The following is a 15,516-nucleotide window of genomic DNA, read 5'->3' as shown; positions in this document are numbered from 1 at the left end:
AATTGCATGTCATTAAAAAGGTATTGTGCTATTAAAGCATAAATGTGTATGGCCCATCCCCTTCAAATTGAATGAGAATATGTGTGTTTTCATGAACCAATTTCTTTGGGTGCTTTATGTGGATTTATAGAGATCACACTTTTTTCTGCATTCATTCTTTCTGATAGTATCCAGACACTTTTAATGGAACACATTCATGTTTCCCCACTGAAGGGGTGTGAGTATAAGTGTGTAGTGAGAGAGAAAGTGAGCAAGGGAAAAAGGACAGTGCGTGTGTATGTGTGGTTTAACAATGACTGATGTATCTGCAGTCTGCTGCTGTAGTGGAAGTTATTTTTAGCTGCATGTGTCTGACTGCAAGCCTCCTACTACTGCTGCTGATTTAAAGAAACACACCTGCGTGTTTTGGGTGTGCGTGTATCTGTAAGTGTATGAGAGTGTACTACTAAATTAATTAAAAAAAGGCTTTGATATTAAGGCTTATTCTTTTTGCATAGTTATTAGCTATCAAAGCACTGCTTTGTTGTTTTGGTAACACTTTACTTGGATGGTCCATTTGATTATGCTGACATTCAGCTAACATTCAACTGCATGTCTATTAAACAGTGGCGTGCAGTTAATATAGTGGGTACCCCTTCTGCAAACACAGAACCCAATCACAGTTCTCAGTATCACAGTTCTCAGTACCACACAATACTTTGGGAAAAAAACACTTATTATTGTCTGAATACCAAGGTCTTGGTCTAAAGTTGGGGTCAATTAATTTGAAATTGTAAAGTGTTTTGAAGCATTTTTACACCTATAACCTTGGTTGTGCTGGTCTGAATAAGTGAATGCATTTGTAAATTGTAAAGCATTTCCCCTTGGTATGGTTTGTTTTCATGAAAGGAAAAAAACAGGCGCAACATGTTGTCGCTCTAATTATTGGTCAGAGTTGTCTGGGTGAGAGCAAGAAAGTAAATACAGTAAGAAGTTCCTGTGCTCTGGACTACTGCATATTTCTGTGCATTTTCACATAGAGAAACAGCAGAGATGGCATTTGTAAATATCTGTAGTAATTATTTGAAAAATGTACTGGCTTAACCTACACCTGCAGAGTATATTTTTTAAAGTACACCTGATAGGGTCGTACCAAGGTCAAATTCTGTTCTCGTCATAAACTAACAGCTCCAAAGTTCAATTAGGGTTACTTGACCAAGGCCATCTCCTCTCAAGGTTCACAGTGTGGTTTTTTTTTTGTTCCACTGTCCACAGTGTTAAAGGGTTTCCATGCCTCAGTTTTATCACGTCAATTATTGTAAATAATTGTAAATAAAGTATTGTTTTAAGTAAAAGATCAAGACTTTAAATTGTTCATTACATTAATTATACCTTAACATTCAGCATAACTGAGTTTAAATATGGTTACTCTTTATTCTCAATATCCAACTACCTTAAACCTTTCATATCAAAATATCTTAGTACCAAAAAAGTTGTACTGTTAAACCAAAGAAATAGAACCCTAATGTCCCTAAAGTACTGCCACTGTAAGTAATATACTCACATCAAATCTAACAATACTACTACAACTACTATCACTACTACTACTAAGTAATTTGAGAAAACCTATCTCAAATATATGCAGAACATGCAAAGATAAGGGAGGGACTATGGGGCTAAGAGGTTGAACAATTGTGGTAATTCAGCAACTAATATTGATAAGTCATGAATAAAGAGTGAACTGTATGAAAAAAAGTGTAAAGAGAAAAGGTAATGATGCTGGTAGGGCCAAAGTACATGAGCCCTAATAAAAAACGCACCCAAAAATATTTATAAGCTATTGGAAGTAGACTTTGGTTTAAATAATTGAATCACATTGAGTCACATGTTTGTAAACACAAAAATGGAAAATGCAATTTAGTATTAGACAGTGATGATATGGGTGTAAAATATGTGTTGTTCGTGTGTGTTTGTTTAGCTGAAGTCTCGGCTGGCGATGACTCCTTTGGCCATCTCCCCTCCTAGTAGCACACCAGAACCAGACATGAGCTCCATCCCCCAGGACGCTGCTACTGTTCCCCACTCTGCCACGCCAGAGGTCCTTACAGGTAACACACACACAAACACACACACACATACACACCCACACACACCCACACACACACTGTCCCTAATTCACAGCTTGTAAACACTGCATGGCGTCATGTTCTAAGCCTGTTCAAATAATAAAGGGCCAGTAGAACATAAAATGAATCTTCACTATTCTCTGAGGAACTTTAAATGATGTGTATTAGAGTTCTCGCTTCTGTCTATATTACCTCAGCATAACTTCTCTGTTCTCTGGGACAATAACAATGACTGTAGCCTTGATTTTATTTATATTAAAAATCTGTTCAACACTAGTTTGGGGTGAAATGTGCTAAAGTATTTTCTTAGGCTGCTTAGAACAGCAGGATTAGATACTGTATTTAAGACAAAACATTTAAAATGTACCTTCTGGTTGCCGTTTGCATAAACTTATTTTACACATTTTTTATGTTTTTTTGCCAATCACTGTTTTTACACTTTTAATGATGTCCTTGAGAGCACAAATTAAAAAATTTAACACGTTTTTATGATATATTGGGAAAAAATAATAAGGATTTGTGACCAAATATCAATAAATATTTTTTATTGACATCACTCCCAGCCTGTTACACCACTGCTACATCAATGCTGAAATAAACACAAGGGCGTAATTGGGGAGAAATGAAGAAAACAGGTCCTTCATATACAGGTTCTGTTGACCTCACTAAATCATTTAGCTTTTATATAGCAGTATTTTTCATGATCAAATGTATGCTTGATGTGGAGGCAGGGAATACAAAATAGACAGAGATAATAGGGAAATGCTTAATTTAGTTGAAAAAGATTGGGTGGGACCAGCAGCTTCTGCTTTGTAATTGGTGAAGATATGGCTGGTGATGGCTTTATCCAAGATTAGGAATGTCTGATAGACATTTCTAATCTTAGAAAAAGGCAAGCATAAAAACAGTGTGCATTTTTTGAGACAGGGATGTGTATCACAGGGCATTCTTTGTTTGTAAATATAAAACCATCCGGACCACCAAGCCACTGTCACAATTATAAAATCAAGTTTATCATATGTTATGTTGTATTATTATTATTATTATTGCATATTGTATTCACAATTAGCAGAAAGTAGAAATAGTCAGGTGTGCCACTTCCAAAGGAGCCACCTCCATTCCCTCCTTTTGTCAGTATGCCAGTCTAATCTGAATGAGGTGAGAGGATACTTGTTTTTCACAATGTAGTCAGCCAGACTAACCTTTGATTACTTTGACACACTTCATCTATATCAGACTTTGATCACTGGCCTTTGCGTTTTTTTGGAAACACTGAAGATAGCAGATCTGTAACTGCATTTGTATCAAAATTTGACATTATGATGTTAAATATTGTTTTCCAAATGAGGTGTTCCCAGTAAAAATCCACTGCTGTCACATAAACTGAGTTCATAAAAATCTACTGAGAACTCACAAATTATTTCTTACTTTTAATTGTTTTTTTGTTTGTAACATAATTATCAAATCATTTTTTTTTTTTTTTTATCAGCCCTTCTTCCTTTTATCATGCTGACTGATGGAGGACTGAAGGCTCATTTTACATACATACACACTCTGGGACTCCTGGTTGTAGACTGTGGTTCATCTGAGGATCAAACCTGCAATCTCCCTACTATAAAAGACAACACTAAGTTTTGCCAATAATATTAATATTTAAAAATATATAAAGAAATTGTTTAATATAGTCAGTAAGATCAAACGGCTTTGTAAATTGGCAGGGGAGGGTCAAAAGTAGTTGTTTTGTTATATGTGGTTATGTAATTTTTTTAATGGCACAGTAATGAATAAGGATGATTATGTCGCTTGTACCACCATACTAGCACTCTCATTATCTCAGAGGTCATGGCCGTGTGATTCAGGAAGGTCATACTTGCCAGGAGGAAATACAGTAAAAGAGAGAAGAACAGTAATTAATTCTCTTTTTTAAAGGTTAATAGACATGAGGTCTTTGGAGCATTACTGAAAAGTACTGACCAATATGCTATTTCAGCTGAGCTCTCAATTATTCATTCAATGTTACATTCTTGCTAATTAATAGTGTTTCTGCACCAAAAAAGTTTATGCACATTACCTTGTAACTGTAATTATTATATGTGAGGAAGGACAAAGCACCATTTTGCTTAATTAGTTTTGTAGAATGGGAGGGGGTCTGCTGCCAGTGCAAGTGTGCCTACCTTGTGACACAACATCTGAAAAAAACAATGTGCAAAAATATTTATTGTAATAAAAGGAGGGAGTATCAATAAAATAGCAAAACTCAAGTGCATTTACTTATTACCTCTACAGTCAGTCCTGTGCGTCCAAAATGAAAAACCTTCTTAACTTTTAATGAAAGTCAGTATAAAAAGATTTTATTATTAGGCATTTTGGAGCATTAATGTTGGTTCAATCTTCATAAAATTTACATGTGAATCACTATGTAAAGACGTGTGAAACAAGCTTTGTTTTTTTCCATGAGTTACAGCATGCATGTTGCTTCACTTGTCCTTACCATTGCCACTCCATGTATTGTTATAAAATATAAAGAACGCCTGTCAGCCTATTATCGTTACTTTGACAGTTATGTAGAAATAACAATCTTGCTTATATATGATGGCAGTGATAATTTAGAAATGTAGCATCACATTTACACACACACACACACACACACACACTAACCATTCCCCTTTGGTGTTACATTGTGTGTAGTCTCTGAAGGGTTATCTTTGTGGTGGGGGTCACATTGGGAGCAGTTGCTGCTGCTGATGGGGGTTGTGACCCTGCCGGTCTAAGGTCATTATCAGTTTCTAGTTGTGTGTGTTTCCTGGTTGAACTAGACTTGAACTGGATTTGAACCCTGTTTGTAATCATGCACAAATGCAATGCCTGTGATGGCAAATATATAAAGAGAGGATTATTTTTAGGCTTGGGTTGAATTATGCCATCTAAATCTGTTTCCATCGCTATACACATATATTCATGTAGTGTATACACATGTATTAAGACCTTGGCAGGCCCTTTTATTTTTAAACCTGCAGTAAATATAAAGCAAGTAAAATATTTTTTCAACTTTACATTTATCAAGATTATATTTGGTTTATTTGTTTTAAAATAAGTGCCTCATACAATTTTGCTTAAAAGTTTGTGACCCCATTCTTTATATAAAACAGGGCTCCACATACTCACAACCGATTGCCCTTTTAAAGGTCTAGTTTTGATCTAAAATGTGTGTGTGTGTGTGAGAGTGAGTAAGTGGAGAGAGAGAAAGTGAGAAAAAGAGAGAGGAAGGCGCCTGGATATTGTGCCGTCGGTGTGACAGAAGCTGAAGGAAATCCCTAAGCATGCCGATCTGTCACATAAAAGCAGCAGGGCTGCACAGATGAGAGGGGCGGTGTATGTATGTGTGTGTGTGTGTGTGTTAGGGGAGGGCTACTGAGCTATTGGAGGATTCCTATACACACACAGTGCTCCCTCAGGCTCATTCCCCGTACCCCCCACATATGCCCTCCTCCACCTCTTAGTATCTGCATTCACTGAGGCCAAACGTGACTGCACTCTCTCTGTCTTCCTCAGAGTTTGTTTGAGCAGTCCAGATGTATTTTTTTTTAATGTCACCCATCATCTCTCCTCATGTTATTACTAGAAACATGACATCAAAGCTTTCAGTCTATTATTCTTTATGTTAAATATAAATAAATCTAATAACAAAACTACAATAAAAAAAACTGTAAAATATAATTTATAAAATTACATTTCTGTCACAAAAACAGCAAACATTTACATCTACAGTTTGACTACAGCAGTTTAAACAGCAGTAAAGCCTTAATCTGACACTTACAAAAAGAATTTCAGCCCAGGCTGCCTCATTGCATGGAGCACATTACAGGGCGACTAAATAGAACAGAGGTCACAACTCATTAGCACATTTCCTCACCAAACCATAATGGGCTATATTTTAGGTTACATTTTATTTTGTGGCTTGCAGTATTGCAGGTAGCAGTCATGAATTTGTACCTGTAGAAGCTGCAGATGGTGACCTTTTTTACAATCTCAAAAGCCCTTGAATGTTTTATTTCGTCCCACACCCACCCCTCCCCCTGTTGCTGTTCATGCTCTTTTCACTTTTTCTCCCTGCACAGGGTTGAACTGTCTGTCTGGGTTTCTCTGTTTCACAAATGAGAAATGTATCTGTGCCTGTCTCTCCCTCAAGTGCGGTCTTCAAGTGTGTGACCTCAAATATTTGTTGGAGCTTCTTCAAATATTTGAGGTTGCACACTTGAGGGATTGAATGTGAAATTCTGGCCCAGGTTGGTGTGTGTGTGTGAGGGGAGGGTGTGCTCTCTGTGCCAAGTGTTGTCTGATAGGAATAATTTATGATAAATATATAGAAAATGTACAGAATATATATATATAATACAGTAATTACATAAATATATTATTAATTTATTATTATATTTAGTATATCTGTATACTCAAATTTATTCTTAATTGACAGACTACTGTTATTTCTTTTCACTTCTCCTCATTAAAATCAAATAAACAGCAGAAATTCACATTCTTAAATATTATAAATTTTGGCATAGATCCTAGTTTTCTATTTCTGAAAAAAAAAAAAAAAAAAAAAAAAGAATAAATGTATTGGAAATATTAGGTAAGGCCCTAAACTGTGCTAAAAAATCTAATACAAGTGTCCCTTATATCTCTTACAAATGATAACAGGTAAAAGGTTTTTATACTGTCCTGTGTTGAGAAAACAGTGAAGTTGTCTGTATAAAAATAATGAATCATTAACAAACTACAAAAGCTCTATATGGACCCATGTAATATAGACTTGCTACAGAGCTCAGGAGTGCCTGCTAATGTCTGAACATTCAAATTAATTTTAAAGTGGCATTTTATTATGTTAGTTTTTAAAACATTTGATATATTTTTGCTATATTTTCCTGACTGTTTACATAGTTTTTTCTCTCTCTCTCCCTTTATTTCCCTTTAGTGTGTATCTACGTAAATAAGCAGGTGAACACTGGTCCTAACTTGGACAGACAGAAGGTTCTACAGCTGCCCGATCACTTAGGTCCAGCCAGGCCCTCTGTGGTGCTCCAGCAGGCGGTACAGGGCTGTATCGACAGCGCGTATCAGCAAAAAGCTGTTTTCACCCTGCTCACACAAGGCTATGGAGGAGAGAAGATATCAGGTAATACACATGCTAAAAAGCATGCTAACATCATTCTAAATCAACAAATAAACATGATAACAATATAACATAATGTGCACAATGTACATCTCAATTTAAAAAACAAACAAACTGTTTTCCGGAAGTGGCGTTGTTCAATCAACACAAGTATAGAGCACATAATATTTGGTTAAATTATTATTTTACAGTGGCACTTTAGCAACTTTTAATTAAAAAGCTTCTGGCACATTGCTGATTGGATGTTTTATCTTTTTTCTGCATAATTGATAAAGAAAGGTTTTTGGTTTCCTGGACCAGAATCAGGACTTTATTGTTAGCCTACTCTCATTCCTTGTGAGCTACATTATTGTCACTGATTTAATATATTTTGGTGCAAGTGAGAAAGAATTATGGAACGTCTTCCTGCAACTCATTTATCTACTTGTCCAACAGCCACATTTGATGGTAAGCAGCACCTGCTGAGTTTGCCGGTGGTGAACAGCGTGGGCTACGTCCTACGCTTCCTCAAGAAGCTGTGCCGGAGCCTGCTGTGCGAAAATCTCTTCAGCGACCAGCCCATTGCACCTTCCTCCTCTCCCTCCTCCTCCTCCTCCTTCCACACTGACAAGCACTCAGACGGACAAGCTAAGTCGAGTACGTAACAATCTAGCTCTTTGGTTCAGACGTAACAATTTAACTTGCGTGTTGTTTACAGTTTTTTCATAAGCAGCCTCTCTCTCAGAACTATTTTCTTTTAAGAAGAGCGTTTTTTTTTTTTTTTCTGACTGCTTGACAGGGCTTTTATTTTTGAGTCTCTTATCTGATCTTCCCGCTGAGAGCCTGGAGGAGGCCTTTAAGTCCTATCTGAGCTTTCTTAAGTGGCAGTCAGAAGGCTAATCACTCCTTTAGTGTTGTGTGGTTTAAGTGCTGGGTGGCTGTGGCATTTCTGTCTCGGTGGCTTTGGAAGCAGCGGGAGGGGCTCAGATCAGGTCTTCAAGTTTAGGATGATGTAAGTGCTTCATGGGTTTCCTTGGATATGTTCCCATGGTGATTTAGCCCCATGCTGGTGGTTAATGGAAGTAAGACAGGGCTAGATGTCTCAGGAGTGGTGTACTTATCCTTTTTTAGGGAAGCTTGGGCACATGCAGGTTTGGGTGTGAATGCTTTTTAACTCTAAAACTCTAAATCTGCATGTACACTACATAGACAAAGGTATTGGAATACCTGCTCATTCATTTAGTTTTCTTCTGAAATCAAAAAGTATGTGAAAGTGTGTGTCTGGCTTTTATTGGAGTATCTGTGTCCAGGCAAGCTTCCTACTAAATTTCTGGGCATAGCAAGGTCATGGTGTTAAAGCTCACTGCAAAAGTACTTTATAGCCCTCTCTGAGTACAACATCAAGTAGCTAAATCAATTGATTGAAGGGTCCACACAAATTTGGACATACACGTCAAGATGTTAAAAAGAAAATGCAAATTACTAAATGAGAACCTGCCCGAGATAAAGACAATCTATTCTGGATATACAGTTTTTAAAATATGCTTTCCCAATATTATCGGAAACACGATATTCATGACTGTTATTGCTAAGTTTAAAAGAGCTTTTTAAAGCATTTTTTCCAGCTTTTTTTAATGTGCATGTAAGAAGATAGTTAAACAAATTCAAAAAGATTAAAGCACCAAGAGTATTTTAGTTAAGACATGACTTGTTTGAATAGGACACTACACCATAAAAATAAATAGTGTGTTGTCTCAACAAACAATTAAACTGTTTATGAATAAACTACTTTGAAAAAAAAAATATTTATGCAGAGTATTAGTTTTAACTGAATATGTGTTATGAATAAGCTTCTATATATAGATATTTGAGTCCCCTGAAATGTTTATCTTAAAAGTTGGAGTTTAGGATTAAGATTAAGGGTGACCAAACCTTGAATGTAACATGTGTGTAGCTGTGTGAGTAAGAAAGTTTAAAAGGTTAATCAAAACCATGTTTGTTAAATTTGTACAGTAAGTCATATATATTTTTCCCCCTTATCTATGTTGTTCCTCTACTTGTGCAGCAGACTGTATGGTGGACGATTATCACACAGAACAGATGGAGTCCAAACGCTACTCTAGTGACCCTAGTGATGCCACTTTCGGTGCTATGTCATCACAGTACACAGCACCTAAACCTAGCTATGGATTTCGCACTGGTTCTGCCTACCCTGGGGCTGTGTGCAGACAGGCAGCCAGTCCCAGTACATTCCAGGAAGGGAACAGAAGTGGTAAGAAAGGCAAAGACTTTTATCATGTATGCAACATATTGAATGTACTAGAAAATATAACCTAATAGCCAGGATATTTTTCACCTTTTCTTGTGTTCTATTATATATATGTTAAGGTTAGACAAGATTACCATATCTTATCACCACAGCTTATTATCTTTTCAATGGTATTCAATGTCATATAATGTATATTTCATAATACATACTTCTGAATATTGTTCACGGGAAAAAGTATTTGGGTACCGATCCTCTCTCTCCTGTTTCCTTCTAGCCTACAGTCCGTCCCCAGAGGCAAGTGAGTCAAAGCCTCCCCCTAGTAAAGACCCATCCCGTTGGAGTGTAGAAGAGGTGGTGTGGTTCATTAAAGATGCAGACCCCCAGGCACTGGGACCCCATGTAGAACTCTTTCGAAAACATGTGAGTCCAGCAATCACATACAGGTCACATAATATAGTTTTCAGACAGGAATAACATTTGGATTCAGTGTCATATCAGGTACTGTGCTGGTTTTTCAGAGAAGAACAGCATCAAACATCAGTAACTGTGGCAGTTCTATTGTCATATAATCACAAATTATTGTTTTCTTTCAAAGCTACACTGTTGCCATGGGTCTAATATAGCACAGTTCTTTCAGGTCCATGAGATTCTAACTTTATGGATGCGACCACACTGGCATTTATTGTGGTCCTCTAAGCCTTGTAAGTTGTGCATTAATAATGTTACATTAGGAGAGGTACATTTGTCTCCCATCTGAGCTTCATCTGAGGTTCATTTGTGCTGCAGTTGTGTTTTGGCTGATGTACAGTCTTTAGAAATGCTCTAAGTTCTTTTAATTTCTTTAATGATTTTATGTTAGTGCAGCTAGACTTTTCTGTATTACCAAACCTGTCTGAAAACATTCTAGGAAAGTTTAAACAATTAAACACATTTCCATGTTTATAAATATGTCCCTATATGTTAAGCTTTAGTCTAAGAAGTCTGTTGATTGTGATTGGTCTTTCAGGAGATTGATGGCGATGCTCTCCTCCTGCTGAAGAGTGACATGATTATGAAGTATCTGGGACTCAAACTGGGCCCGGCTCTCAAACTCTGCTACCACATCGACAAGTTAAAACAGAGCAAGTTCTGATCTGCCCCTGGCACGCTGTAAAGCCACACTCACAACCCCTCATGAGCACGCATGCAATTAAACCTCAACCTTCTCACACATACATGCATACATACATAAACACTCTCACATGCACTAAGACAGACTAATCCATAGCACCATCAGCTTCGTTTTCTTTTATGGTACTTTGTTTATTTCACCTTCATTTCTAACCTTCTTTTGTAACTGTCTGTAGATTTTCTGCGGACCGACCAGTGATCTTCTTGCTTACCTATGGATGTGTCACTGAACATGCTTTTTAAATGGGTAAATGGAGTTATGATCAATTTATAATGAACATTATCTCTGGTGTACCAGAGAGCATCTGGAATTACAAGTGCAAATACAGAATGAAAGCTGTGACTATGAAAAGCAGATGATCATGTCTGTGATGGATGTTGGGATAAATTAATGTGATGCCCTGTCGTGGACTGCCCCCTTGTGTGCGTTGTGTGCATTTCTTGGTGTACACACAAGTATGGATTACCTAACATGGTCATCGGCCATTTAGTGGTGAAGCTAAGGAAATGTAGTTTGCTGCAAACCTGAAACACTGGACTCCATTTTCTGCAGCATTTTTCAAAGAGCAGCTGCAGAAGACATGATCACAACCAGAACATGTTGTTAAAGTACAATCATAAAGGTTCAGAAATAACTCATGCAGGCCTACACTATCATCTACTCAGTCAGAAACATACAAGCACCAGTGCATCAGGATTCAAACCATGGACCAAACCATGCAAACCACGGACTTTGCCCATAAAGCAATCCACAATACAGTTTCTGCAACATTCTTTTCTACAACAAACCAGCACCAAGAATATGCAGCGGATACCGGATATCAGAGTTAACAATACAGTGCACCAAAACACTGGCACAATCTTGCATTTAACCCAAATGGACCAAACACAGGTATAACCACAGTGAGTTTCTATAAACAGGCTTTGCTCAGATTTTTCAAATTGTCTGCATAATTAACACTTAGGTAAGCTTATTTAGTTTTTTATGTTTAACGCTTTTTTATTCACTCTTTTCACAATGGTGGAGATAGAAACCAGATAATAAAGTGTGTAATACCTCTAACACATTGAAGATGTAAAAAAATGCAAATAGGTCCTGCATCACAAAAACTGTAAAATTTTAAAACCCCAACACGAACAGTCTCAGCTCTTGTAGCCCTAAAACTGTGACATGATAAAACACAAAAACTACTATTATTTGAGGAGAATATGAAGTTTTTCCAGGATATAACACACCAGAGCCCAGACTTATTGAGCTATCAGAAAAGGGTTGCTGCACAAACCAGGCCTTTTGACCATGGTTTTGCCTGTGAAAGAGGAGCTCACACTCAAGCCTGCATTTACTATCATTTAGTTTACTTTGAAGGCAAATCATAAGGTTGCTAATGGGTGTAAAACTGAACCTGAGCACAATTTTAGTCTCAACAAAAGAGTTACAATTTATAAATCATATAAAAACTTACAACACTCAGTTAATCCTTTGGCACGTTATTAAATGTTAGGAATGTCCGCATGATGAACTGTGTAGGTTCACTGGTGGTTTTTGGAAATATTGGTAAATAAAAAGTACATATAATAATCATATAAACTCCTGGTTCCTATTGCTAACCCTGATCTGCAGTTAGAATTATCTTTAATTTGCATTTTGGAAGGAAGGAAGGAAATTGCCCTTTAACAGAACACATTCATATCTGTCTTCTAACAAGTGTCACTTTCATTCAAGTGTACAAATTTGCAGATTCAGCAGCATCCCCAACTCTACCTGCCTACATGTGCACTTTTTATATTAATCCATCGCATACTTTAAAAAGCTAGACCTTGCCTTCAGTGGGTAACAGGAATATTTTACAAAGCATTACTGTGAAACCTGGAAGGTGTTTTAATTATAAAATACTTGGGTGGTGTCCACAATTAATAACTCTGCAGTACAAGATTTTACACAACATATTTTCCTTATTGAAAGCTCATTTTGAGGACTATAAATAGTTAAGCTAGTAATAAGTCATTGGGAGTTAGTCATTACTGTGCATAAAGAGGTCAACACAACAAGGCTTCAATCCCCATTCAGCATACATGATTATTTGGGGTTTGAACCTATTGTAAAGCATTTCCGTTCTTGTATAAATATACAAAATCATTTTTATTACAATTTGCAAAATTAAAAGGTTTGTCGTTTGCCCAAGCAGTAGAAGAAGTCAGTAAGCGTGTAATCAGCTCTCAGCTAAGCTTTACTGTAGTACATGTCTCTGCATCTAAAGCAAAAGCTATGTTAACTCACTTGTACAGAATCATCACCTGCCACTGTAAGAAGCTGTTTCTGTCTGTTCTCTTTCTGTTGATGAGCTCTTCCCCATGCAGTAAAACAAAGTAACCTGAGTACTGTATACTATACTGTAAAAGAAATGCTGTCAAATTTAACTTTTCGCTGCCACTTCTCTGGTATTAGCACTCCGAACTGCCAGTGACCCTTATTTGGAAAGTGCAGCATTCAGAATTTTACATGTAACACCTGTAGAGGTCAGTAGGTAAGCATAATGTGCTTGGCAGAGGAGTTTAGAGGAGTTATGTATTGAATGCCTACATGCACAGTACAGATTAGCTTGAAAAGCATAGAGGTGCTGTTTTTTAAACTTGTTGTTTGATTGTAACTTGTTTTATTTCCATGCATTACTTAATGTTCCAAGACTCTTAACACTGCACCTGTCTTAGGCCTGTAAGTGTATTCTGCCTTACCTCAATCAGGCAACACTCATTTGTTTTCTCATAATTTATTTCCACCATACAGCCGTTAGAATCAGTCCTGCTGGAAGGGCAGCATTCCCAGCCATGTACGTTTGTTCATGAATGGCTTATGTAGGTACTGTGTAGCCTTATAAATGCTTCCCTTCAGTAAATGTCAGATGTTATAAAAATGTAATGCACAAATTTCCCAAATGTATTGTCAGCCAAGAAGGGTTATATTTAAAATAGAAAGAAGTACACATAGAACACAGTGTTTCTGATATATGTGACATTCATTTTTATAGAGATGCTACTGTTCAAAAGTTTGGAACTACTTTTAATTCCATGTGATTTCACAACGCTTGAATAGAGAGAAGCTCCAAAATGATATAAAAAATATCTTTGTGCACTGACTTTCACTAAAGGGTATTACGTTTTTTTTGTTACTTTTTTTGAATTTTTTATTATATAGGTTTTATAGATACAAGTTTTTTGTGTGACAGAAATAATGCAATATTGTAAAACACACCAAATGGTATTTAAAAATTTATTTCAGAAAGAACCAGAGGTTATTAATAAAAGATGTACTAATAGAGTTGATCCACACTACATTTTAGATATTCTACATACTTTTTAAATTCTAATTAAGTTTTTGCAGTAATTCCAGAAGTGTCTTCAGCTCTTCATTATTCTGGACACCTTTTAAGACTTTTTACATATTTATACAGCTTCATAGCTCATTATACATTTACCATATGAAGCGTATACAATGCTTATACATTATGCATATGACGTGTTTGCAACCAGATCAGTTTCACGTTGATGAGAACATTGATTCCAAACTTTTGAATAGTAGTACACAAAAGAGTGTCACACTGGTGTACTACACTTGTAGTACTCTACAGTGACCTTGAACTGTGCCATGATTTTTTGCAGTTGGGAGTAAACATGCTATTTTACCCAACTGTTTTTACTGAAATGCTATTCTTGCTCTGCTACTGCTGCCCTGGATAATGATTCTTACTGTTTTGTGTGTTTTTGTATTTTGGCCACACCACTTCTGTGTTTTTTAATGATATAACACATAATGCAAGTGTATGTTTATGAATGCTGCTCTTGTTGACAGTCCATTCTTTGGAAGACTACCGTTTATATGTTAAAGCGGTTTAATGGAAAGGCTTGTGTGCAAATACACAGCTTGGGAAGCTGCAACACAGATCATTCATGTTGGTGCTAAAATATGACTGTACTTAGTGATGACTAATTTTATTCATTTGTTGTTTTACTTTGTTTTTTCTTCATGTTGGTTAATTGATTTAAGCAGTGTGGCTTTAGTGTTGTGAAATATTGTGAACACAGACAGGCTGTGGTCTGTCTGCCTGTTTGTGAGATAATACAGTATACAAAACATTACAAAAGCATCTGAATAAAGCATTAATAAGCACTCTATGCTACGTTTTCCTGATTTTTAATGTCTTTTGTGCACAGAGCATATCATTGCTGCCCAATAAAAAACAAAATATCTCCATTTTTCTTGTTTTTTAGTTTACTATATACAGTAATTTAAACACACATAAACTGAACCTTACACTGTGTCAAAATTTCTTGATGAATGGACTTCTCAACAGTTAAATAAACTTTATTTACATTGACTTCCATTTTTCTCTCTTGTAAAGTTGCTGGAGATAGAGGTTTTTTTTTATTGGACAGCGACGATTTAGTCCACAATGTAGTTCTGACAATGATAGCCTGTTGATTTAATCACTTTCAGTTTGCAGATGTGATGAAAATAAAGGTACTTATCTTTTCTGGGAATTTGTCTGAGTAGTTAGAATGCCACAATGGTATCGTAGGAAGCATGTGTGCTGCACAGCACCAGGAAAACTAGGGTTCAATTCTTGCTCCAGTTTTCCTAAAACTTATGAGTAACAAACATGATTGCTGACTGACTATGCAAAATTGCTCCTAGGTATAAGTGAATAGCTGTGCAGTACCTTGCAATGGACTAGTGCCCCCCATATGACTTATTTCATTACTCCATGTGGTGGCGCTAATCAACTGAATAGGGTAAACCTAAAGTGTAGAATATTAATTAATTGATT

General features: G+C 36.5%; 1 protein-coding gene across 5 annotated transcripts in view; it reads left to right on the top strand.

Moving 5' to 3' along the window:
- scml4 (Scm polycomb group protein like 4) overlaps positions 1-14,863 on the top strand; it is a 54,547-nt gene extending 39,684 nt beyond the window's left edge. For 4 of the 5 annotated variants that reach the window (XM_022665330.2, XM_022665333.2, XM_022665344.2 and 1 more), the window contains 6 exons: positions 1,958-2,087; positions 7,078-7,278; positions 7,711-7,911; positions 9,320-9,526; positions 9,798-9,943; positions 10,530-14,863. In XM_022665330.2, the coding sequence (XP_022521051.1) occupies positions 1,958-2,087; positions 7,078-7,278; positions 7,711-7,911; positions 9,320-9,526; positions 9,798-9,943; positions 10,530-10,655 (1,011 nt within the window). In that variant the 3' untranslated portion in view covers positions 10,656-14,863. The remainder of the gene's footprint in view (positions 1-1,957; positions 2,088-7,077; positions 7,279-7,710; positions 7,912-9,319; positions 9,527-9,797; positions 9,944-10,529) is intronic. The other variant, XM_022665339.2, reaches the window with a different exon arrangement.
- Positions 14,864-15,516: the final 653 nt, after the last annotated feature.

Source organism: Astyanax mexicanus, chromosome 1, assembly GCF_023375975.1.
Source record: "Astyanax mexicanus isolate ESR-SI-001 chromosome 1, AstMex3_surface, whole genome shotgun sequence".
NCBI classification, from domain to species: domain Eukaryota; kingdom Metazoa; phylum Chordata; class Actinopteri; order Characiformes; family Acestrorhamphidae; genus Astyanax; species Astyanax mexicanus.
The sequence above is the reverse complement of the archived record's forward strand: the minus strand, read 5'-3'. Positions and strand labels throughout refer to the sequence as shown.